The sequence below is a fragment of the Herpailurus yagouaroundi genome, unplaced genomic scaffold, assembly GCF_014898765.1.
Source record: "Herpailurus yagouaroundi ecotype Mexico unplaced genomic scaffold, PumYag 184, whole genome shotgun sequence".
Lineage (NCBI taxonomy): Eukaryota > Metazoa > Chordata > Mammalia > Carnivora > Felidae > Herpailurus > Herpailurus yagouaroundi.
The window spans coordinates 24891681-24916801 of record NW_024412415.1 but is presented as its reverse complement, the minus strand read 5'-3'; the positions used below and the strand labels follow the sequence as shown (position 1 = coordinate 24916801).

Sequence of the window (25121 nt, the reverse complement as noted above, 5' to 3'; positions counted from 1 at the left end):
GAATAAATGTTAAAAAAAAAAAAAAGAAAGAAAGAAAGAAAGAAAAGAAAATGCACATTTGCAAGCTGAGCAATTTTGGTTGGTTTGCCTGTCCATCACGGTGGCTTTCCATGTACTTGGAAGTGACACAACATTTTAGTTCACTACAGCACAGCTACTCAGAAAATCACCTAAGGACATTTTACCGTTATTACCATCAGCCGGGGTCACAGTAGTTGCATTAACTGGTTTTCAGATCATAGTGAAAATAAACCATGAGAGCTGTTTTCTTTTTGGCCTACCAGCGTCAACTTCTGCCTTCATTTCCTTCATGTCCTCATTCATCTGTAACTCCAGCTTGCTGATGCGCCCATGAACCTTCTCCTCTTCCTGTTTTGTTCTCTGCACCTCCATATTCTTCTTCTGACTCTCTTCTATTTTGTCAAGTCTGGCTGACATCTGGCTCAGCTTCTTCTCCATGTCCCTTTCACTGGCTCCCTGAGATCCGTGATAAGAATTGCACCTGATTACTCCAAAAGGAAAGTCTATACTGCACTCGCATCAGTCCTAGTATCATTTAACAACAATCTGCAGGGAACAGAATCGCAAAGGTGGCTTGTTGCTCACTCAAACATCCATTCTCCCCTGTTTCCTTAACAGACCCCCAATTTTCAGCACGGTGTAAGCTCACCCAGAATTAAGGCTACATTTTATATCGTCCCCTGAGTTTAGTGCGGCCATAAGATTAAGTTCTGGCCAGCAAGATGTATGTGGCTGCTTCTAGGAAAAGCTAAAAGGCAGCTGAGACATGGCCTCATCCCTTCCTTTTTCCTTCTGTTCCTGCAATTCAGACGTAATGGCTTGAGCACTAGCCATCATCTTCAACTATGAGAACAAGGGTCACTCTCTAGAATTGGCAGAGGTAAGCCAGAAGAATCCTAGGCTGCTGAGGACTGATAAGCTACCACATCAGCGCTGCACTCCCTACACCCAGACATCTTTTATGTGAAAGACAAACAAGATGCCATCTATCAAAGCCACCGTTATCCTGAGGTTTGCTATTAGTTATTAACCAATCCATGTGTAAAAATAAACAGTGATCCAAAGACACAGAAGCCTACGAATGTAGTAGTATGAAATTAAGCAAATCAATCAGTAGATCTGATAATATATGGGAGAACACTTAAAGAAGTATTTGACATATTAAATATTGCCTTTCCTTTTCTTTCCAGCGTGCTTGGTTTTTGTGGGAACCTGAATCTGCAGGTGAGCCTTCGAGGCCAAGACTACAAACACTGAGCTTTCAGTCGGCTATTGCATGACCTAGCTCTCTTGATGTTATACAATGTAGTCTGCAATCCAGCAGATCAACACTGAGAGCCAGCAGAGTCAGAGATGCAGACTGCACCAGATGCTTCTGCTCCATCAAAGTCCAATAGGAGGAAGCAGTGCAAGAGAAGAGAAGGGAGAGGAAGAGGGTCAGGCTAAACGACCAAAACCCAAAAAGATTTGCCTGCCAAATACCAGTTTCAGAGCCTACTGACTTTGAAGACTCTACATGCAAGGCTTTCTTGATGGTTTTATGGAGCAGTTCTGCAAACCTTAGTTCTATGGGAGAATGGGCTAAAAAGAGAAGGAAAACGGAGAAGAAAACAGTAGATTTTGTTGACGTGTTGCACCGTGAGTGTGCATACTGTGGTTGTAGTGTGATGGTGGGGCCTAGTGGGAGAAACCTGGCCAACGTCGTGTTTTCCAGAAGATGAAATTAAACCAAATAGGATGAAGTTCGTAGCTGTTAGTTTTATTTAGAAATGCAGGTGGACAATTTGGTTCACTAAGGCCTTGACTTAAATTCATCTTAGCTGAAAGTACTAAAATTTTCTATTTAGCCTTTATTAACCAAAACAAATCCAAGTGCTCTCTTTATAATGAGTACAAAGAAAGGATCCTAAGGCAAGAAACAACCGAACAACTTAATGTGGTGCTACATAAGTCAATACTAAATTGCAAGGGATTATTCATAAACATTGCAGGCCCCCACTGAATAACTTCACTATATTGTGCTAAACACCAATACCTACACTGTTTTCCTTAACAACCAAGGAAAGCTGATCGATTTTCTGTAAAAGTTCTTTTTCTATCCGTTCTTGTTCCTGTTGCAACCAATTCCGTGCAGATAAAATCTCATTACTGAGCTCCTCAATCGTACCTTTAAATCTAAAATAAGAAAGTTAGTAAGTTAGATGTAAAAAAAAAATTTTGAATTACATCATATAACCTCAGTCTCTGGCTATCAAATTTCTCACAAATATGTCAGCATTCACCTCGGCTCCCTCGGAATTACAAGCTTACCTTCCCTTAGAATTATCCTTAGCACTAAATTGGGGATGGGGTGCCAGGAAGGATGACACAACAGATAAGCACCTGCTAACACTTCCTACTGGTGTAGAGCTGATGGTGTGGGTGTTGAGGTGTCACACAGTGACACACAGCCACGCCCGGTGCTCATCTTTGCCTTCAGAAGGCCCCCAGTGCTCCTGGCTCAGAGGACACAGTATCGTGGCACGCTTCCAGTCTCCTGTCTTTTCCTGGGCTCTTCCTCCCTCTCCCTGTTATCTCCCAGGACTGGAGCCTGGCGCCCCTTCTCTCAAATGTTCTCCAAATTGCTCTTGCCGGATACAGATATTTCCTAAAAGAAAACTGAAAGAAAAAAACCCTAACCTCCATTCCTCCAGTCCTTGTCCTTTCCAAATACATTAAAATTACACTCCACACTTGCTATCTCCTCATTACTTTTGTATTAGTTTTATTATGAAATAGAATAAAAGCAGAAGAGAACATATGACTTAAATAATAGTAATAATAAAATGGACACTGTGGTAGAAGACCCTAAATTATCTGCTACATGTTTTCCTCTTCTTTCCTGTTAAGAAATCCTCAAAGAGGCACACCTGGGTGGCTCAATCAGTTGAGCATTTGGCTCTTGATTTCAGCTCAGGTCATGATCCCGGAGTCGTGGTATCAAGCCCCATGTCATGCTCCGTGCTGAGCATGGAGCCTGCTTGAGATTCATATTCTCTCTCTCTCTCTCTCTCTCTCTCATTCTCTCTCTCTCTCTCTCTCTGTCCCCCCCTACCCCCACTGTCCCTCTCCCCTGCTCATTCTCTCTCTCAAATAAAATAAAATAAAATAATAAAAAATTATTTAAAAAAAAAGAAAGAAAGAAATCCTCAAATGTGAACTGGGTACATGGCTGCCTGGCCAGAGACTACATTTCCCAGACTCTCTCGCAGCTAGGTATGGCCATATTACCAGGTCGGGCAATGGATCACAACTGCCCGGGTCTTGCCACTATTAAAAAAGCTTCCTGGGCAGGAAACGCAAGCCAGCAGCCCCTCCCAGCTGTGGAGCTCAGCCTACAGCCCTGCCTGACCAGGAAGACTGACCACAGAGGCTGCAGCTTAATGCATTCACTTATTCTAGCAGTATTCTGATGTAGTCTTTAGATAAGATCATACCATCTGCAAAGAGGAATAGATTTACTTCTTTTTTTCTAATTTGGAGTGCTTTTATTCCTTTTTCTTGCCTAAGTGCCCTGGCCAGGACCTCCAACACTGTGTTGAATAGAAGTGGGGAGAGTAAACACCCCCACCTTGTTCCTGATTTTAGAGGAGAAACTTTCAGCTTTTTACTGCTGAGTAGATGTTAGCTGTGGGTTTGTCATATATGACCTTTATTATGTTGAGATACATTCATTTTATACCCAATTTGTTGAGTCCGTATCAAGAAAAAGGTATCAAATTTTGTCAAATGCTTTTTTCCATACTGAGATAATCATATGATTTTTTTATCCTTCATTCTGTTAATGTGGTGTATCACATTTATTAATTTACATATATTGAACCATCCCTGCATCCCAGGGATAAATCCCATTCCCTCATGGTGTATGATCCTTTAAACTTGCTGTTGCATTTGGTTTGCTACCATTTTGTTAAGAATTTTTACATCTATGTTTAACAGGGATGTTGGCCTGTCTTTGGTATCTGGGTGATGCTGGATTCATAAAATGATTTTGGAAGTGTTCCCTCCTCTTTAATCTTTGGAGGGGTTTGAGAATGGGGTTTGGGGTGGGGGTTATTGAGTTTGTTGGCATTTAATGGTTTATAATAATCTCTTATGATTCTTTGTATTTCTGTGGTACCTGTTATAATGACTCCTATTTCATTTATAATTTTATTTATTTGAGTGCTCTTTCTTTTTTTTCTTGGTTAGTCTACCTAAAGTTTTGTCAATGTGGTTTATCTTTCAAAAAATCCCCAACAATTAGTTTCATTAATTTTCCCCATCATTTTTCTTTCTTTTTATTAAACATTTTTAAAAGTTTATTTATTTATTTTGAGAGAGACAGCACGCACAAACTAGGGAGGATCAGAGAGAGGGAGACAGAATCCCAAGCAGGTTCTGCACCATCAGTGCAGAGCCCAATGCAGGGCTTGAACTCACAAACTGTGAGATCATGACCTGAGCTGAAATCAAGAGACAGACATTTAACCGACTGTGCCACCCAGATGCCCTTCCATTGTTTTCCTATTGTTTCCTAGATTCTATTTATTTTTGCTCCAATCTTTATTATTTCCTTCCTTCTGCTGTCTTTATGCTTTGTTTGTTCTTCTTTTTCTAAAAGAAAGAACATATCTTTCAAGATATCTCATATATTTCAAGAGTATCTCATATTCCTTGAGATACAAAGTTAGGTTGTTTATTCAAGATCGTTCTGTTTTCTTAATGTAGGCATTTAGTATTGTAAACTTTCCTCATAAAACTGCTTTGGCTGCATTCCGTAAGTTTTGATACTTTGTGTTTCCATTTTCATTTATTTAAAGATTTTCTAAATTTCCCTTTTGATCTTCGTTGGCCCATCTGTTGTTCAGGAATGTGTGGTTTAATTTCCATATATTTGTGAATTTTCCAATTTTCCTCCTATTCTTGATTTCTAGTTTCATGCTATTGTGGTCAGAAAAGGTACTTGATATGATTTTGATCTTCTTTAATTTATTGAGGCTTGTTTTGTAACCTAACATATGATCTATCCTGGAGAATACTCTGTTTGCACTTAAGAGAAATTTGTATTCTGCTACTGTTGGATGGAAAGTTCTGTACATGTCTGTTAGGTTTCTAGTTGGGCAGGGCCTCTGCGTATGCTCTGAGGTCAGGGGATGGGAGGAACAGCTGGCTGGGCTCCCCAGTCAGATGGGCCTACAAGCTGGGCTCTGCATTCAAGCAGGGCCGCTGGCTGGGCGCCCTGGCCAAGTGGGGCTGCTGGGCTAGACTGCACAATCAAACAGAGCCACTAACTGCACTGGGCAATTACCTCTGGTTGGCTGAGGTCTCAGACTGTGTTCGCTGGCTGGGCAGTTCGCTGCTGTTTGGACTCCATGATTAAGGGCTGTAGGCTGGGCTCCACAATTGCACCCAATCAAGTGGGACCCCCAAGCTATGCTTCCCAGCCAAGTGTTACTACTGGCTAGCCTCCAAGTTCAGCTGGCTTCATCATCAGACAGGGCCTCAGGCTTGCTCCAGGACTGGGCAGGCTGCTGGTTGTGCCACACTGTTGAGTGAGGTTCCTGGCCAGGCTTCCTGGTCAGGTGGCACCAGCTGCTATACCTCACAGTTGGGTGAAGCTGGTGGCTGGGTTTTGAGATCAGGCAGAATCATTGTCTGGGCTTCTGTTTGGGGGAGGGGTTACTGGCTGGGTTCTCTGCTTGGGCAAGGCTACAGGCAGTGCTCAACAAATAAGTGGGAGCAGTCTGGGCTCCACTTGCTAAGCAAGGCTGTAAGCTGGGCTCCACAGCCAGGTAATGTAGGGGGGCTCCAGGGTCACCTGGGGTCACTATGCAGGCTCCCCAGTCAGGTAGGGCTACAGGTTACAGCTTTTATTTTTGATTATATTTTCTAGAAGTTCTATTTCGTTGTTTTCAATTCTGACTGATCATTTTTAATAATCTCATTCCTTAGTCATACTTTCAAAATGTGTGTGTGCGTGTGTGTATACTCACACATACATATACATCACATACAAATGTATGTATGTACATGTATACTTATTTTATCCAATAATTCCTATATATGCAGTATTTGGACATCAAATTCCTCTTTTCTCTGTTTCTCCTGACTCTATCACATGTGTGACTTTTTTGTTTGTATTGTTTTATGATTTTTGATTATACATTCATGCTCCTTAGAACTTGATCTGTTCTGGGAAGATCTGGGAAGCCTTTAGGACTGGGTATTTACATCTGTTTCTTCCAGCTTCTTAAGCCACCACCAAAACAGGATCATTCTAAGATTAAACTGTCCACTGTGGTTTTCTTCAAGCTGCTTGGGTAATGTGAATTCTAGCTCTAAATTTATATGAAGGCTGTATTGTGGGGGCACATGGCTGGTTCAGTTGGTAGATCTCAGGGTCATGGGTTCAAGCTCCATGTTGGGTATAGAGCTTACTGAAAATAAATAAGTAAAATAAATAAAGGCTATATTGTGCTCCTGAATTTTCAAGGAATATCTTCTATCCCTCTACCCAGAGCCAAGATTTAGACAGGTGAGTTTCCTTAGCCTCTCTTTGTGGGAAGGGCATTTTCCCTAGCTCACCCAACCAGGGTTTTCCCTTTGGGTAATCAATCTGACCTTCTGCCCCAGGCTTTGTCCCCTCTCCCCTGTGAAGAGCGTTTGTGTCTAGACTTCTAGACTTTAAACTGTAGGAAGGAAAATAAAGATGTTCGTGTCTGCTGACTAGTAATATCTCCTAACGAAGTAATTTACATAGGAAAAAATACCAACATGTTTATTTTTTCCTCTGTGATGGAAGGAAGAGGACTGAAGAGATTTTTCTGTACTTGGCAAGCGTGTAGGATCTATGAGAAGTGGTGACATAACTCAACGATTATATAATACAGACAATTAGAGAAAAAAGAAACATGCTTGTCATAAGAGAATTCCTGTTAACTCAGCAACAACCTTGACACAACATTAAATATGGTGATGATAAGATATATGAACCAGGAGAATGATTAATTTAAAATCTCCACAAGTCTCTAACAAAGTTCCACACTAAAATCATTGTTAAACAATATATTAAGTCAAACACACACACACACACACACACACACACACACACACACACACACACAAACATATATAGTGATGACTGGCTCTGCTTAGGCAGGAAAATGCCAAGCTCATGAAGATTCATGATGGGAGAAGATGTATGGTTTTGTGACTGAGTAGAAGGGCAGATGATGAGTTTCACTGTGGGCAAGTACAGTTCAAGGTGTTACTATAACAAAATGGGAAAGTATAACACATCATAGGGTGCTGACTGGATAGTTTACAATCACCCTAGTGCACACCTCTCCCACCTACACTACTGCAGCAATGCCCCCACCTGATGATGTCCCCATCTCTGCTTTGCCCCCCACTTTTTAAAAATTTTTTAATCTTTATTTATTTTTGAGAGAGAGAGACACACACACACACAGTGTGAGTAGGGGAAGGGCAGAGAGAGAGTCTCTGGAGACACAGAATCTGAAACAGGCTCCAGGCTCTGAGCTGTCCACACAGAGCCCGACACAGGGCTTAAATTCACTGAGCGCTAGATCATGATCTGAGCTGAAGTCGGATGCTTAACCAACTGAGCCACTCATGTGCCCCATGCTTTGGCCCCTTTTGATTCACTTTCTCTTTTTTTCTTTCTTTTTTTAATGTTTTTAGTTATTTTGGGGGGGGAGGGAACACATGAGCAAGGGACGGGCAGAGAGACAGAGGGACAGAGGATCAGAAGCCGGCTCTGTGCTGACAGCAAAAAGCCCAATGTGAGGCTCGAACTCCTGAATCTCACGATCGTGACCTGAGCCAACGTCCGACACTCAACCAACTGAGCTACCGTGGTGCCCCACTGTTTTCTGATTGCCACCAAGGCCATTTAAAAATAACTATAAATCTTATTATATCACCCCATCTGCCTCAAGCCCTTCAGTGGCTGTCCTTACTGCACTAAAGCCAGAGACAACAACCCCGCGTATGGTCTACAAGGCCCTGCTGCCGGCTTGCCTCCTCCCCAGGCCTCACTTCCCCTCCATCTCTCTTCCAGCCACCCTCGCCATCTTGCAGCTTCTTGTATGCCACACTCCTCCATCCCATACATTCTTACCTCACTCTTCACCTAGTGAATCCCATTTCTTCTTCAGCTCTGACTTCAAACATCACCTCCTCAGGAAGGAGGCCCCACAACCAGGCCTCATAGCACCATTCATTGTATTAGCTTCCTGTGGCTGTGGTGACAAACTGCCACAGACTTGATGGCTTAAACCAACACGTTTATTCTTTCATAGTTCTGGAGGTCAGAGACCTAAAATCAGTTTCACTGCACTAAAATTGAAGTGTGAGCAGAAGTGGTTCCTTCCGGAAGCTCTCAGAGGAGAATCATTGCTTTGCCTCTTTCAGCTTCTAGTGGCCACCTGTATTTCATGGTCTGTGGCCCCTTCCTCATCCTTAGAGTGCATCTCTGAGCCTCCAGTCTCTTTTTCCATTATCACGTGACCTTCTCTCATGACTCTGACCCTCCTGTCTCCCTCTTACAGACACTCTAGGGATTACATGGGGTCTACGAGGTAATCCAAGGTAACCTACCCATCTTAAAATCCTTAATCACATCTGCAAAGTCCCTTTTTGCCATATAAGGTAACATATTCAGAGGGCTTGGGCCATGGTGATCCTTGGGGGACCATCATTCAGCCTACCACAACCATGCACCTTTTCTTCAAAGCAATTGCAACCATTAGTAATAATAAGGCATACACTCACTCAAGTCACTATTTGATTAATGCTCATCAACTCCTTAGACTATAAACTCCACAAGGATAGGAACAGAGTCTGTTTTTCTTTACTTCTGGATCCTTAGCAACTAGGCCAGTGCTCACTATATATCTACTGGATGAATAGATAATTATCCAACTACTAAAAACCATAAGAAGGAATGTAAAGTGGCAACATGCTACAAGGAAACTTTTCCTCTTAACTTCCATTATTGTTTTCAGTTTGTTTTATGTGATAAATAAAAAGGAAAAGGAAAAAAACCATACTAGTGAATAGGGTTATCAAGAACTCGAACCAAAAAAAAATGTTTATAAGCTGACTACTTACTTCGTATCCAAAAGCTGCAGCTGGTGGTTACTGTCTCTGTGGGACATCTTCAGTTTGGTGCTTTGCTCTGATATCGACAAGTCCACTCTGTTCAAAAGCTGAGAAATCTGGGAAAGAAACCTTGCTTGTAATATCACATATGATCTTTAGAGGTAGTTTCAGATAACATCTGGTAAGCTATATTCTAGTCGATGACATTAAGATTCAACATAATTTAATATATTCTTTTAGCAGTTCACCTCATCTTTCCACTTCCATTTTCTATCATACACACTCATCAGAAATCAAGACCAGGAGTGATGCCAAAATCCATGACGCTCTGAGTACTTAACTTTATAGTTCTCTGATGAGCAAGCCTAGTTTCTGCCCAGGACCACTACCTCCACCTGCTGGCACAAAATACAGTTATGTTTACTTTGGGATTTCTACCATTGATGTGGCTGCTAGACATAGAGAATGGAATTCTTATCACTTGCAAAATCCTTTGAGGTCCCAGATTTACCTCCATATCAAGTCAAGTCACCAGAAAATATAATTTGTAAATTCCATCCCTCCTACTCCTTGTTCCCACCACCCACCCCTCCCCCTGGTCTTTCTACTAAGAGTTAAGAGAAACTCGTCCTATATGAAATGTCTTTAGTTTCTTCAGGAATTACAGTGTTCGATATTCCTCACTCGCAGATTCATGGGACAAGTATTTATTAGATCCAGAACAAAAAAAAGTATGTCTCCTTCTATAGATTTCTATATGCATCCGACTTGGCTCGGCCACCAAGAAGCTTAGTATCTGCTGAGCATTTATTTTCTGTTGAGGTAATTCTGCCCTTACTCATTCTCCGAAAAAAAACTATTGGAATTTTGTTTTATTGTGGGGTTTTTTTGGTGGCTTTAGAATATCTGTGTCCTTCACATAAGCAGATTTAGATCTTTATTGAATGTATTTTGAACACAAGTATTTTTACTCCAGCAAATTGACCAGGTGCCCCTTTTTACTGGAATGGTCCCTCTTTGCATGAAGAATAACAAGTAGGGCAGATACTGTGGGGCAAATCCTAGAAGACAGGCCCCTTGATGGCAAAGGGAAGCTTTTAAGTGGCCAAAAAGCAAATGGTGAAATGCCAAAAGTTATGCTTTATAAAACTGATCTGTGTTTCAAGGTGGAGTACTCTAAAATTCACCGGCCAGCCTACCTCTACCTTTGTCTGAATCCTTTCCCACCAAAGACTATGTGATGAGGTAGCACATAACATGAGTCCCAGGACCGTAACTATTTCCTGAACCAAAAATGGGGACATGGCATATAACAGAATGCCCGATCATTTACCTATGCACGAAGTAGTTTTGGAGCCATTATTTAGAATTTCTGGAATATATTAATTGTTTTAGGAATGAGGGAAAAGAACCTTTAAAATTAGGACTCTACCAAAAAATTTGGCGCTTTGGTTGCTGTACCCGTGAAGGGCCACTGCACTGAAACATGTGCTAGGCATCCCGGCTGGTTTCTCATCACCATGTTATTCTTACTTAGCTAAGAACAAATTACCTCCTTCTAAAAGGCTACCTGAAGTAGGCCATACCTGCCCCTCTGCGTCTTTGATTTTTGTTTCCAAGATAAGTTTGGCAGCTTGCTGTTCTTTGTTCAGGTGCTGGAGGCCCTCATAAGTCGTTTTGTGCTCTGCAGAGAGTCTGGCTATGCTGGCGTCACACCTGTCCAGGAAAACGACAAAGCTAACTCTGAGTGAAGTTTAAAAACAAGCACTGAAGCTCCTTGACATACTCAAACACACAACCCCACTCAAAGAAACTGTACTTTGACCCACTCTTTTACACAGAGGTTCAAATGAATATAGAGAGCTGCCCTCGTTATGGGTTTTAAGTTAAACCACAGGGATGCTGCTTAATAAGAGTAGGGATGTCACCATCAAAGGAGCAAAGGCTTTACAATGCTCATGAGTATAAAACTGTACATGCAGTAAGAGCCCAATTACAGAAGGCCTATACAGTGTGCTGGACGGGGTCTGTCACTCTTCAGTGCCACCTCCATGCCTCTAAGTTCTCTGGGCCTTCTTTGGATCGTGAAGGCAATTCCTTCTACATTTGAAAGTACTACTCCTAACCTTTTACCAAATCACCTCAAGACGGTCAGCTTTGAGTGGGGTCCAGAGCTCGAGAAGGCTGTGCAGCGGGTCTGAGCTGCAGTGTAGGCTGCTCAGTCCCTTGGGCCTCACAGCTTGGCAGTGCCAATGGTGCTCAAAGTATCTGTGGCAGAGAAGCCATGTGCGAAGCCTCTGTCGAGCCCTAGTAGGAAATTCACAGAATAGCTCCCTAGGAATACGAAACTAAGTCAGCCCCGTTCCAACCCAATCATCCCGCTGTGAAAAGTAGCCATTGGCTTGCTGCTGGGCCCTGGTAGCAAGTGCGTTCCTGAGCACGGGACATTAAGTGACCAAGCAATCTGGCCAGTCCATCCTGAGCACCAAGCCATAAAGGGAGGCATATGAGCAGTGCTCCATCTTCAAGGGGAAGAAAAGCATAGACATCACGCTTAAATAGGTCCCAAAGGCGTAAGTACACTGCATGAGCCCACACTCCTGTGGCATATACTCTTGCTTCTGCCAACTTTCCTTTAACTCATACATACAGCCTCTTGAGGAGCTCCTGATGACCAGGTGGACCAGCGGAGGAAAAGCCAGACCTGGTTTACGAAAGGTGTCAATATGCCGACACCTTCCAGAAGTAGACTACTGACACTTAAAAGCCCACTAGGGAGTGGATCTCAAGGGTGTTAAGGAAGGGAACCCCCCACAGTTGGCAGAAGTTCAAACAATGTATCTGCCTAGAATAAAAAATAGCCAGATGTTCATGATTAATGGCGAGAGACATAGAAGAAACATATTGGAGGATTGGTGACAACAGGAAAAGAGCCATATATTTGGATTGCTCAGAACTGACACAGCATTTTTGGGGTGCCTGAGCGGCTCAGTTGGTTGGGCGTCTGACTTCAGCTCAGGTCACGATCTCATGGTTTGTGAGTTTGAGCCCCATGTCGGGCTCTGTGCTGACAGCTCAGAGGCTAGAACCTGCTTCAGATTCTCTGTCTCCCTCTCTCTCTGCCCCTCCCCTGCTCACGCTCTGTCTCTCTCTCTCTCTCTCTCTCAAAAATAAAGAGACATTTAAAAAAAATTAAAAAATGAAACAAAACTGACAGAGCATTTGTGCTCCTTGTGAATGTTCTCTGTATCAAGAGAGCAGAGGCCCAAAAATTGTACTTCCCAAACAACCTTGGCAGCTGGTTGTAAATAACCGTAAATTACTTATACAGAGAGGTGGAAGAGAAGCCCTTATGTTCCCCTGGCAGGGATGGGCATACATGGGATAAACTGCACACGTGAGGTTTACAGCCACTTCTAGGCACACTCCTGCAAATCACTCACTCCCATGCTATAGGCAGCTGATGTTTTCAGTGGCTCCGTTCTGTGATTCTTGCACATCCCACTTTGCTGAAAGCCAACAGCAGTTTCTTTCACTTTGCTTGCTTAAATCTGCCAAAGGCTATGCAAGCTCTAACCTCCTGGATTAAATACCTTCCTGCTAAAATACTTAGAGTGGTTTCTGTCTTCTTGATCGAACCTTGATGCATATAGTCATATATCCGTACAAAATTTTACAAGGAAGCATGCAAAATATTAACCAGCTATCTTTGGATCATGTGTGATTTTTATTTTACTTTTCATTCTTTTCTAAATTGTATAACTTCCCCACAATAAGTATGTATAATTTTTCTGATCAGAAAAATAATTACACAAGGAAAATATTTTAATCCACGGCCATGTACAAAGAATGGGTTCCAATTTTATGGAATATGCACTATCCTACCATCTTTCTCTGGGGTCCCCATGAAGCAGAAATGAGGCTGGACTACAAGGAATCCAGAGATAGAGAAATGTGGGTTAGAGTCACTGTCATGAAAGTTAGGTCAGGTTCAAGGCAATAGGTAGCAGAAGCAGAGAGGCGACAGTGGGAAGCCCACTCCATAATTTACTCTTTCAGTCAATAAGTATTTGTAGAATGGCCACTATGTGTCACATACTAATTATACAAAATGAAGACATAGTGGGAACTTTTTTCTTCAGTACACATACCATACAATCCAGAAATTTAAAAACAGATTCTTATGCCACCACTATAAAAATCCTACTCAGCTTACATGCATATTTTCTTCTGTTATTGGTGGAGATTTTATCTGACATTTTGTTCTTGCTCATTATCCCTCAAATCAGACAAATCAGCTCAGAAGATTGGGAACTTGCTGAACAAGTCATTATAAATACCCAGACTGAAGACGGAGCCAGTGACAGGTCCCAGTTTCAGTAAATCAGCGGTCTGCAATCTTCCTAAAAGCACCGGGAATGAATTCTTTAAGATGTAGATCTGCATTTAGGCCTCAACGAGCTTTGTAAATTGTTCCCTAAGTGACTCAGACACTGAAAAGAATCTCATTGACTAAGTCATACAAAATATTTGCAACAAGCTTAAAAAAACAAAATATTGATCTAGAGTATATAAGCCACGAATAAAGATTAAAGAGCATGCCAGTGCTTTGTAGGCTTTCCAATAAGCAATAAGATTTAACTGATTTACTAATCGTTTTGCACGAAAATGTTGCAAATTAAAACTACTACCTGGTCTGTCGGTTGAACATGGTGGACTGAACACATGCCCTTATTTTGGCTCCCTCCTGAAAACCTATCAAGATGACTCCAGATGAATTTTAAAAAGGTATATATCCACAAGGACAAAAAATAACGGGAGGGAAAAAAAAGTATGGGGGAAAGTAGAAAGCAGACAGATGGTGCAGGAGATGGAGCAAAGCGTATATTTTGCTACGGCCGGTGCTGGGAGCTTGAAGGGCTCTATATCTGAAAACCAGCAGAAGCGAGAAGAAGCTTTAGTTCCCACGTGGCAAGACGGGCAAGAAACCGGCTCCACTCAGGAAGCACACAGGAGCACACTTGTGACAGAACACAGGAACCAGGGTAACTGAAACCAGAGGTCTGAGTGGGGCCCTACCAGCTATGGAAAGCTCAAAAAACAAACAAACCAAAAAAACAAACAAACAAACAAACAAAAACCCGGATGAGGGGCACCTGGGTGGCTCATCGGGTTAAGCAGTTGACTTCAGCTCTGGTCGTGATCTCACAGTTCATGAGTTCGAGCCCTGTCTCATGTTCTCTGCTGTCAGCGCAGAGCCTGCTTCGGATCCTCTGTTCCCCTCTCTCTGCCCCTCCCCACCCTCTTTCTCAAAAATAAATAAACATTTTTAAAAACGTGGACCAAATGAGTTCTTAAATAAATATGTTTAAGATACTGAAAAAAATCGAAGACAGATTAATATCTATAACGAGAACTCTGAATTATTAAACAAAAACAGGCAGAGGGGAAAGAAGAACAAGTGGATGAGAGAAAAATGGAAAATCCTGGAAGTAAACTACACAGTGTCTTCACAGACCTGACAAATTCTAGACTGGACCTGACTGAAGATGGTCAGTTAGTTTGAAGACAGTAGCAAGGAGCTCACACAGAAGGAAGCAAAGACAGCGATGCGAAACATGAAAAAACAGGTAAGAGACAAGGAGGACAAATAAAGAGATGCCAACCTAAGCGAAAGAGGAATTGAGAAGTCCCCAAAAGAAGGAGACAGAAGGGTGGAGAAACATCTTAGGAGTGAGGAAAAAGAACTTATCATCCCAGGATAAAGGCAAAACAAAGACAGACACAGATTTAAACATGCAAAGATAAAGACATGTATTGACCACAAACCCATACTGAAAGAGTCACTAAATCATGTACTTCAGTAAAAAGAAAAGAGCACCCAGGGACATCTGGCTGGCTCAGTCAGTAGAGCCCGTGACACTTGATCTTGTAAGTTTGAGCCCCACGATGGGTGTAGAGATTACTTAAAAATAAAATCTTTAGGGGCGCCTGGGTGGCTTAGTCGGTTAAGCGTCCGACTTCGGCTCAGGTCATGATCTCACAGTCCGTGAGTTTGAGCCCCGCGTCGGGCTCTGTGCTGACAACTCAGAGCCTGGAGCCTGTTTCAGATTCTGTGTCTCCCTCTCTCTCTGCCCCTCCCCTATTCATGCTCTGTCTCTCTCTGTCTCAAAAATAAACAAACGTTAAAAAAATAATTAAAAAATTAAAAAATAAATAAAATAAAATCTTTAGGGGTGCCTGGGTGGCTTAGTTGGTTAAGTGTCTGACTTTGGCTCAGGTCATGATCTCAGTATGTGAGTTCAAGCCCCACGTTGGGCTCTGTGCTGACAGCTCAGAGCCTACAGCCTGCTTCAGATTCTGTGTCTCCCATTCTTTCTCTGCCTCTGCTTTGTATATGTTCTCTCTCTTCCTCAAAAATAAATAAACATTAAAAAATAAAATAAAATCTTTAAAAAAAAAAAGAGCACCCACAGGAAGGAGTGGGATGCAAGAAACAATGGTGAGCAAACTGAGAAAATTATTGGTAAATTTAAGTTATTGTCGACTCTGAAGAAAGTAAGCTACCACATCAATTATTCCAGTCTTTTAAAACTCATTTCTTGGGGCGCCTGGGTGGCGAAGTCGGTTAAGCGTCCGACTTCAGCCAGGTCACGGTCTCGCGGTCCGTGAGTTCGAGCCCCGCGCCAGGCTCTGGGCTGATGGCTCGGAGCCTGGAGCCTGTTTCCGATTCTGTGTCTCCCTCTCTCTCTGCCCCTCCCCCGTTCATGCTCTGTCTCTCTCTGTCCCAAAATAAATAAAAAACGTTGAAAAAAAAATTAAAAAAAAACAAAAAACAAAACTCATTTCTTGGGAGGCGCCTGAGTGGCTCAGTAAGTTAAGTGTCCAATTTCAGCTCAGGTCATGATCTCCTGGTTTGTGGGCTCGAGCCCCGTGTCAGGCTCTGTGCTGAGAGCTCGGAGCCTGGAGCCTGCTTCAGATTCTGTGCCTCCCTCTCTCTCTCTCTCTCTCTCTGTCCCTCCCTCACTTGTGCTCTATCTCTCCCTCTCTCAAAAATAAATGAACATTAAATAAATAAATAAATAAACATCCTCTTTAAAAACAAGAAAATAAAAATAAAAGCCATTTCTTGGTACTAACTCACATTTACTTGAGGCTGAACAACTTGTTTAGCTCAGTCATGTTGTTAAAATGCTATAATCCTTTTCAGAAGTAACAGGAAAAAAATTAATGGAACAATTTTTTTTAATATTGACTTAAATACTTAAAATATTAAAAAAAAATTTTTTTAACATTTATTTATTTTTGAGAGACAGAGCATGAGCAGGGGAGGGGGAGAGAGAGAGAGGGAGACACAGAATCCGAAGCAGTAGGCAGGCTCCGAGCTGTTTGTTAGCACAGAGCCCGATGTGGGGCCCGAACCCACAAACTGAGAGATCATGACCTGAGCCGAAGTCGAACGCCCAACCGACTGAGCCACCCAGGTGCCCCAATACTTAAAATATTTTAAAAAAATATTTTAAATAATCTGACAAAACTGCATATATGCATTTAAATATTTTCAATATTCATAGTACGATATATACAATTAAGCAATAATTATGCCATTGTTCTTCTGTATTGGAAATCTTTTTTGAATGTGAATGCCCATTGTTGGAGAAAGTTTGTAGAATCAAGCTATATCACATACTACTGGTGGAAAAATACATTTTACAAGCTTTCTAGAGGGCAACCTGGCAGTATATGCCCCAAATTTTGAAACATAAATATATTTCTATGTGCCTTTCAATCTAGGTATTAGCCCCAAAGAAACAGTTTCAGGAAAGAAAAAAAAAAAAAAAAAAGCAAACTAAGTACAATTCTTTATCTGTATAAATGCCTGCTGTTTAACTTGCTACTATTTTAGAATACTGGCCAAAATCCTTTAAAATGCCCCCAAAGGGTTGCTCCCTATCCATCCATCTAACTTCCAGCAGCATCTCACACACCTCAGTCCCTTTTCCCCTCTTCACCTAGTCACACTGATTATATTCCAGGGCTTCGAACTTACCTCACTCCTTCCCACTTCAAGGCCTGACCCATGTTGTTTCCTGTCTGGAATGTTCTTCCCTGACCTTTTCACATGGGTACTTACCATTCCACCCTCAGAGCTAAGCACGCAAGTCACATCCTTCAGGAAGCCTTCCCAGAGCCCCCAGATGAGACACGCCAGTTACATACTTGGAGGACGCCCCACATAAATCTTTCACTGACTTGCGATTAAAACTTATTATTGTTATTATTTTGGATATCTTCCATAACATACTCTTGTTTCATAATATACTCTCATCACTGGCCCAAGCATGGCTCACTTTGTTCAGTTAATTATTTTGAGTAATGGCTCCCATGAAAGTAAGCATTTTGAATCCTGCGTCATCATTCCCTTGTTTTCCTATTAAGACGATTGATTAATGGCAAGCCAAGAAACAGACTCTTCTTAACTGGTGGTTGCCAGAGGGGAGGTGGGTGGAGGAATGCATGAAATAGGTGATGGGGATTAACAAGTGCACTTGCCCTGGGTGATTTTTGGAAGTGTTGAATCAGTATACTGACACTTGAAACTTAAATAACACTGTATGCTAACTGTACTGGAATTCAAATAAAATAAAATAAAATGTTAAAAGACAGTTAATTGCATATACACATGCATGTATGTAAGTACATATATATGCAAATACGTGTGTATATATATGATGGCATGCTATTTCTTTTTTTTATTTTAAGTCTATTTTGAGCAAGAGAGAGAGGGGGAATGCGAATGTGGCAGAACAGAAGAGAGGGAGAGAGAGAGAATCCCAAGCAGGCTCTATCTGCATTGTCAGAGCAAAGCGTGGAAGGGGCTCAATCTCTGTAACTGTGAGATCATGACCTGAGCTAAAATCAAAACCCAGATGCTTAACCAACTGAGCTACCCAGACAACCTTAGCATGCATTTCTTCAAAGTATATATATGCATGTTTTAGTCGAATTTAACTTTTACAAAAGACATTATGTCAGAGGCGCCTGGGTGGCTCAGTCAGTTAAGTGTCTGACTCAGTTTCAGCTCGGGTCATGATCTCACGTTTCTTGGGTTCAAGCCCCATATCAGGCTCTACCACTGATAGTGTGGAGCCTGCTTGGGATTCTCTCTCTCTCCCTCTCTCTGCACCTACCCCACTGGCTCTCTGTCTCTCTCAAATTAAATAAACAAACTTATACAAAAAAAAGACATTATGTCATATGCAATATTTTGGTATTTATTTTTTCCACCTATTATATTTCTAAGATTCATCCATATTGCCATACAGCACTGAGGTTCATTTTGACAATAGAATAATATTCTGTTGTTTGTTACAATTTATTTGTTCATGCTCTCATTGATGGGCACTTTGGGTTATTTCAGTATTTCTATTGTGAATGATGCTGCTATTAACAAGACCCCTTATACAAGAATTTCTCTCGGGCAGAAACTGATGGATCATGGAGTATGTGAATGTTCAACACTGGGAGGTAAGATCACATTCTAATTTATATTCCCACTAGCAAGGAATAAGAGACTGTAAGAAACCACATCCTCTCTAACGCTTATTTTCAGACGTTTCAGATGCCAATCAACTGGGTGAAAAAAAAATATTTTGTGTTTTGAATTTTCATTTCAACATCAACCACTGAAGTTAAATCTCTTTACATGTTTGTTGACCACATATGTTTCTGCTTTGGTAAAATGTCATTCATGTCTCTCACCCATTGTTACACTGGGTTGTTTGCATTACTCTTATTAACTTGCAGGAAATCTTTAAATGCTCTTAGTACTAACCCTTTACCAGCCAATATCGTCCTCAGTTTGTAACATTTAATTACAAATAATTAAAGAATGTAACATTCTTTAAAGGGTCTTTTGATGAGCAATGTTTTAAATTTTAATATAATCAAATCCATCAATGCTTTTTATGTCAAGAAGAAATTCTCCCCTACCGAAAGATCTAAAAGATATTCATCTGTATTTTTCTATTAAAAATTTTCAAGTCTTATTTTTAGCACTTAAGCCCTCTACCCGTCCAGAGCGGATTTTGTATCTGGTAGGAGGTAGAAAAGAAATTACTCTTTTTTGATATGTATAATATATTTTTCAGCTTTACTTATGAGCAATCCCTCCTTTCTCCACTGATCTGCTATGCCATCTATGACATGTGCCAAGGTCCCACACATATGTGGTCACAGTCCAATTTGTGCATGCTCTATTTTATTCCATTTTCACTTTCTCTACCCCTAAGCCAATAACATAGAGTTTCACAACAAGTCTTGCTATCGGGTAGGGCAATTCTCCCCTCTCTGGTCATCCTCAGAAGCGTAGTGCGTATTTTTCACTCTTAACCCTTACATATAAACATTAGGGTCATTTTATCAAGTTCAAAGTAAAACTCTGTTAGGATATTAACTGGAATTTCATTAATTCTAAAAATTAATTTGAAAGAATTGATATCTTCATAAATATTAAGACTTCCTACCCTTGAATATAATATCTATCTCTATTTACTTATGTTTTCTTACTATTTCTTTTTTTTTTAATGTTTATTTATTTTTGAGACAGAGAGAGACAGAGCATGAACGGGGGAGGGTCAGAGAGAGAGGGAGACACAGAATCTGAAGCAGGCTCCAGGCTCTGAGCTGTCAGCACAGAGCCTGACACAGGGCTCGAACCCACAGACCATGAGATCATGACCTGAACCGAAGTCGGACGCTTAACTGACCTAGCCACCCAGGTGCCCCTCTTATCATTTCTTAATCAAATTTAAAAAAATTTTTCCCTTTAGAGGTCTTGAGCAATTTTTGTTAGATTTCTGCCTAGTTATTATATATTCTCTGCTTTTATTTTAAATGGTATCTTCATTTTGGTATGTTTTGTTTAATAGTAAGGAAACTGACTTTTGTATATTAATATATCTAGCCATTTTGCTAAGTATGCATTAACAGATCAAAAGGGAAGGATATCAAAAGATTTGAACAGATGCAAAAAATACTTGAGAAAACCCAATATAAATTCATAGAATCTTAGTAAATTAGGAATTGAAAAAAACTTAATCTGATAAATCTATGTTAAAAAAAATAACACAAGCAATTATCATTCAAAATGGAAAAACAATGGAATAATTTCATTGAAGTAAAAAACAAGAGAAAGATGCCCCCAATCACATCTACTTAACACGGTATTGGAGGGGTTTGCCATTGTAAGATGACAAGAAAGAGAGACTAAGGATACAAGGATCAGAAAAGAAGAAATAAAATTATCATTATTTGCAAATGATATGATTTCTATAGAAAACCCCAAATATCGGGGCACCTGGGTGGCTCTGTCAGTTAAGAATCTGACTCTTGACTTCAGCTAAGGTCATGATCTCATGGTTTATGAGTTCAAACTCCATATAGGGTGCTGCACTATCCTGATCTGCTTGGGATTCTCTCTCCTCCTCTTTCTCTGCCCCTCCCCCACTTGTGTGTGTGCACATGCGTGCTCTCTCTCTCTCTCAAAATAAATAAATAAACTTTAAAAATATTTAAAAAATAAAACTCCAAATATCTACAAATAAATTATTCAAATAACAAGTGAAATTAAATAACTATTTGGCATTAAGTTGTTTGACATCTGTGTCCCCTCCTAGACAGAATATAAACAGCAAGACAGAGGGACGACATTTGCCTTTTTCATCACGAAAACCCTAGTGCCCCGTTCATTGCCTTACATGTAGAAGAGGCCCAACAGATATTGTGAATGGATGAATGTATTTGTGAATGGATGAATACACAGAAAATCACTGTACAGTGCAAAGTACTTGATTCATATTACTTCCTTTAATCTTAAATCATCCCTCACTTCACAAATGATGGTAAAACCAACACCAAATAAAGACCTTTCTTTTTTGAGTTCATAACTGTTTAGCAAAATATTATTTAAATCTTATTTGGGGATATCATGGGTTCTAACATACCATGAAATACAAAAATATACAGAAGCTTTATTTTCCAATCCAAACACAGCTTTTACTGGGTAGGAACTGTCAGGTATCACTACATCTGACCAGTTTCATTATCTTTGCAAAGCTGTTTGAGGGATGGACTCTGTTTGAAAAAGTTATTTAGAAAGATCTTGAAATTATCCTGAAGTTCATGGCTCACTGATTTTCCCTAGCTTTGGCTTGGCTTCAGTATTATTTCTCACTTGGAAACACAAATACTACAACATAAATTTCCATTAACATCAAGTAGTAAATACAATAAATTATGGCACACAATTGTAGCAGGATGCTCCATACCCAAGTAAGCAGTATACTAGAACTATGCATGTACTCAAAGAAAGCCCACAATGTACTGTTATGTGGGAACACTTCAGTTGCAGAATAATATATGCAATACTTTGTAAAATCAAAATCAGACGGTTGTGATTGTTAATTAATTGTGAGGCTGCAAATCATCATGTTACTACGATGATAAATTATTAGCTCATAACTATGCGTGAAAAAGTCTGAAAGGACAGACATCAAGCTGTTAATATTAGTTACCTGTAAGGAATAAAACAGAGCAAGGGGCTGGTGAACTTAATTTTTTTCTCTACTTTACATATTTCATAATGTTTCTGACTGTTTAATACCACACACTTCATCTTCATACCTTTATAAGTAAGGGGACAAAGCAGGTGGGAAGGGCAGGGAGGGCCGCAAGGTAAGATACCAAAGCCTGCCATCAGAAAACATACACAAAGAAATCAACTCCGGTTTTCTTATGTTAAAAACAAAGTTATCCTTATTCTCAAATGCTGCATAAAAATATCACATATGAAAGAACAGAACTGGGACACCTGGGTGGCTCAGTTGATTAAGTGCCCAACTTTGGCTCAAGTCATGATCTCGCTGGTTCACGGGTTCAGGCCCCATGTTGGGCTCTGTGCTGACAGCTCAGAGCTTGAAGCCTGCTTTGGATTCTGTGTCTCCCTCTCTCTCTCTGTCCCTCCCCACCTCATGCTCTGTCTCTCTATCTCTCAAAAATAAATAAAAACATTAAAAAAAAAAAGAAAGAATAGAGTAAATGGAATGAAATGTTAACACTTGGTGAATCGTGCAAACTTTCTGTAAGTTTCAAATTGTTTGTTTGTTTGTTTTGAGAGGGGGAGGGGCAGAGAGAGAGGGACAGAGAAAATCCCAAGCAGACTTTGCACTTTTGGCACAGAATCCCACACAGGACTTGATCTCATGAACTGTGAGATCATGACCAGAACCAAAATCGAGTCAGATTAACCTACTGAGAAACCCAGGCACCCTGCAAATTATTTCTAAATAAATAAATAAGAAAAAAGGGGGAAGCTGTATTGCTACCTCAGCTAATATTGAATCAATGACACTGTTCCTGTCTTTTCAAAAAAAACACTCATAAAAGACAGCCTCAGAGTTCTAAATATAGCTGTGTGCATGGCTCAACAGCTTTAGTTAAACGAGAATTTGCAATCAATCTGACAAGTTGCCCTATTTTATCCTGTTATGTTATAAACGAACCAATAATGTAGTCGTTTCAAAATTTCCCTTTTCAGGTCTTTGGATAACTGTGATCTCCCAGGTGCAGTTCTTCGTTGTAGCCATTGTGTGGCAGAATAACTTTTCATCTGGTTACCAGTTCAGTGGCGAAGAGGTGGTCAGAAGTTCATTAACAGTACCAAAGGTCTAGCCACAGACCTGACCAGGCAACATGCTTAAAGTAAACATCTCTTACAGTTTGTGACATGGTGGCACAGCACACCAAAGGCAGTGGCTTTTTTTTATTATTTTTAAAAAATATTTACCTAGAGGCACCTGGGTGGCTCAGTTGATTAAGTGTCCGACTTTGGCTCAGGTCACGATCTGTGAGTTCAAGCCCCGAGTTGGGCTCTGTGCTGATAGTTCAGAGCCTGGAGCCTGCCTCAGATTCCATGTCTCCCTCCCTTCCTGCTCCTCCTCCTCCCCCCCGGTCATGCTGTCTCTGTCTCTGTCTCTGTCTCTCAAAAATAAATCTTAAAAACAAATTTTGTTAGTGTTTATTTGTTTATACTGAGAAAGAGAGCATGAGAAGGGGAAGGGGCAGAGAGGGAGAGAGAGAGAGACAGAGAGAGAGACAGAGAGAGAGAGAGAGACAGAGAGAGAGAGAGAGAGAGAGAGACAGAGAGAGAGAGAGAGACAGAGAGAGAGAGAGAGAGAGAGAGAGAGAGAGAGAGAGAGAGAGAGAGAATCCCAAGCAAGCTCTACACTGTCAACACAGAGCTTGAGGTGGGGGCTCGATCTCATGAACCGCGAGATAATGACCTGAGCCAAGATCTAGAGTCGGTTGCTTAACACCCAGGCTCCCAGAAAGGCAGTGACATTTAAAACATTAAGTTGTTCATGTTCCATGTTATAATTACCTATACATATAATAATTCTTGTATATATACATAATTAAGCCTTTAAGGGCTGGCAATAATTTAACTGAATCAGACTCCAGAGCAATTTATGTCCCAGGGTATTGTCAGAAACAATCCCTGTACAGCAATCTGCCAGAAATTAATGGCGATGAAGATCTGGACGTGATACCTGTAGAGGCAGACACCTTAATAAAAGATCAAGGAAAGAGGGGCCCCCAGGTGGTGCAGTCGGTTAAGCGTTCCACGCTTGATTTCAGCTCAGGTCATGGTCTCACAGTTGTGAGATCGAGCCCCGCGTCAGGTTCTGCTGGGTGTGGAGCCTCCTTTCTCCCTCTTTTCCTCTGTCCCTCCCTGGCAAGTGAGCGCACTCACTCTCACTCTCTCTCTCAAAAAAATTTTTAAAAAGATCAGGGAAAAGAGAGAGTCTTGCTAAGATCACTGACATCACCGGGCACCTGTGCGCTAGATGCTTCATCCTGCTGGAGAAAGAGACATCTCTAAAACAATCCGGCCAAGTCACTGAACAAACAACCAACCAAAGCAAACAGAGGGAAGGAGCTGTTAGTATCCAGTATCCAGCAAAGACACCAGAAAATATGAACTAAACACAGAAAAAAAGCAGGCAAAAGAAACTGGCAGTGAGAGGGAAAGATGTCAGATTTAAAAGACACAGACTTTAAGGCAGCCATTATAAACACTGGATGACCAAAGAAATAGAGAAAAAATGATTTAAAAAAGTAAAGGAAGGTATGGGGTGCCTGGGTGGCTCAGGTGATTGATCTCCTCACTCTTGATTTCGGCTCAGGTCATGATCTCATGGTTTGTGACTTGGAGCCCCGCACAGGGCTATGGGCTGACAGCACGGATATGCTTGGGATTCTCTCTGCCTCTCTCTAAATAACTAACTAACTAACTAACTAAATAAATAAATAAATAAATAAATAAATAAATAAAAACTGTAAAAAAAAGTAAAGGAAGGTATAATGGTAATGTGTCATCAAATAGAGAATATCAACAAAGAGACAGTAATCATTTTTTAAAAGAACCAATTGGACCCAGTCAAATGAAAAGAAAACCCTTAGAACGGAGGAAAGCTTTTTCAAATCAGGTATCGGGTAGTGAATTGAATCTAGAATATATAAAGATCTTCTGCAACTCAATAATAAAAGACTATTAATCCAGATGAAAAATGGGCAAAGGATCTGCATAAACAGCTCTCCAAAGATCTACAAATGACCAATAAGCCCACTGAAGGGTGTTCAGCACCATTAGTCACTAGGGAAATGCAAATCAAAAACAAGATGTTACCTCATACCCATTAGGTTGGCTCTATCAAAAGGGTAAGTGTTGGTGAGGACGTGGAGAGATCAGAGCCCTCGCGCAGTGCCGGTGGCATTGTAAATGGTGCAATCGCTTTGGAAAACAGTCTGGCTGTTCTGTTCCTCAAAAGGTTAAATATAGAGTATCACATTACTCAACAATTATACTCCTAGGTATGTATGTATATGTATAT

At 40.9% G+C, this 25121-nt stretch overlaps 1 protein-coding gene across 2 annotated transcripts in view; it reads right to left on the bottom strand.

Moving 5' to 3' along the window:
* Positions 1-25121, bottom strand: part of FAM81A (family with sequence similarity 81 member A) — a 57307-nt gene that overhangs the window by 5767 nt on the left and 26419 nt on the right. For both annotated transcript variants that reach the window (XM_040492841.1, XM_040492840.1), the window contains exons 4-7: positions 10755-10884; positions 9178-9284; positions 2061-2196; positions 282-477 (exon numbers count right to left, since the gene is read on the bottom strand). In XM_040492841.1, coding sequence (XP_040348775.1) covers positions 282-477; positions 2061-2196; positions 9178-9284; positions 10755-10884 — 569 coding nt within the window. The remainder of the gene's footprint in view (positions 1-281; positions 478-2060; positions 2197-9177; positions 9285-10754; positions 10885-25121) is intronic.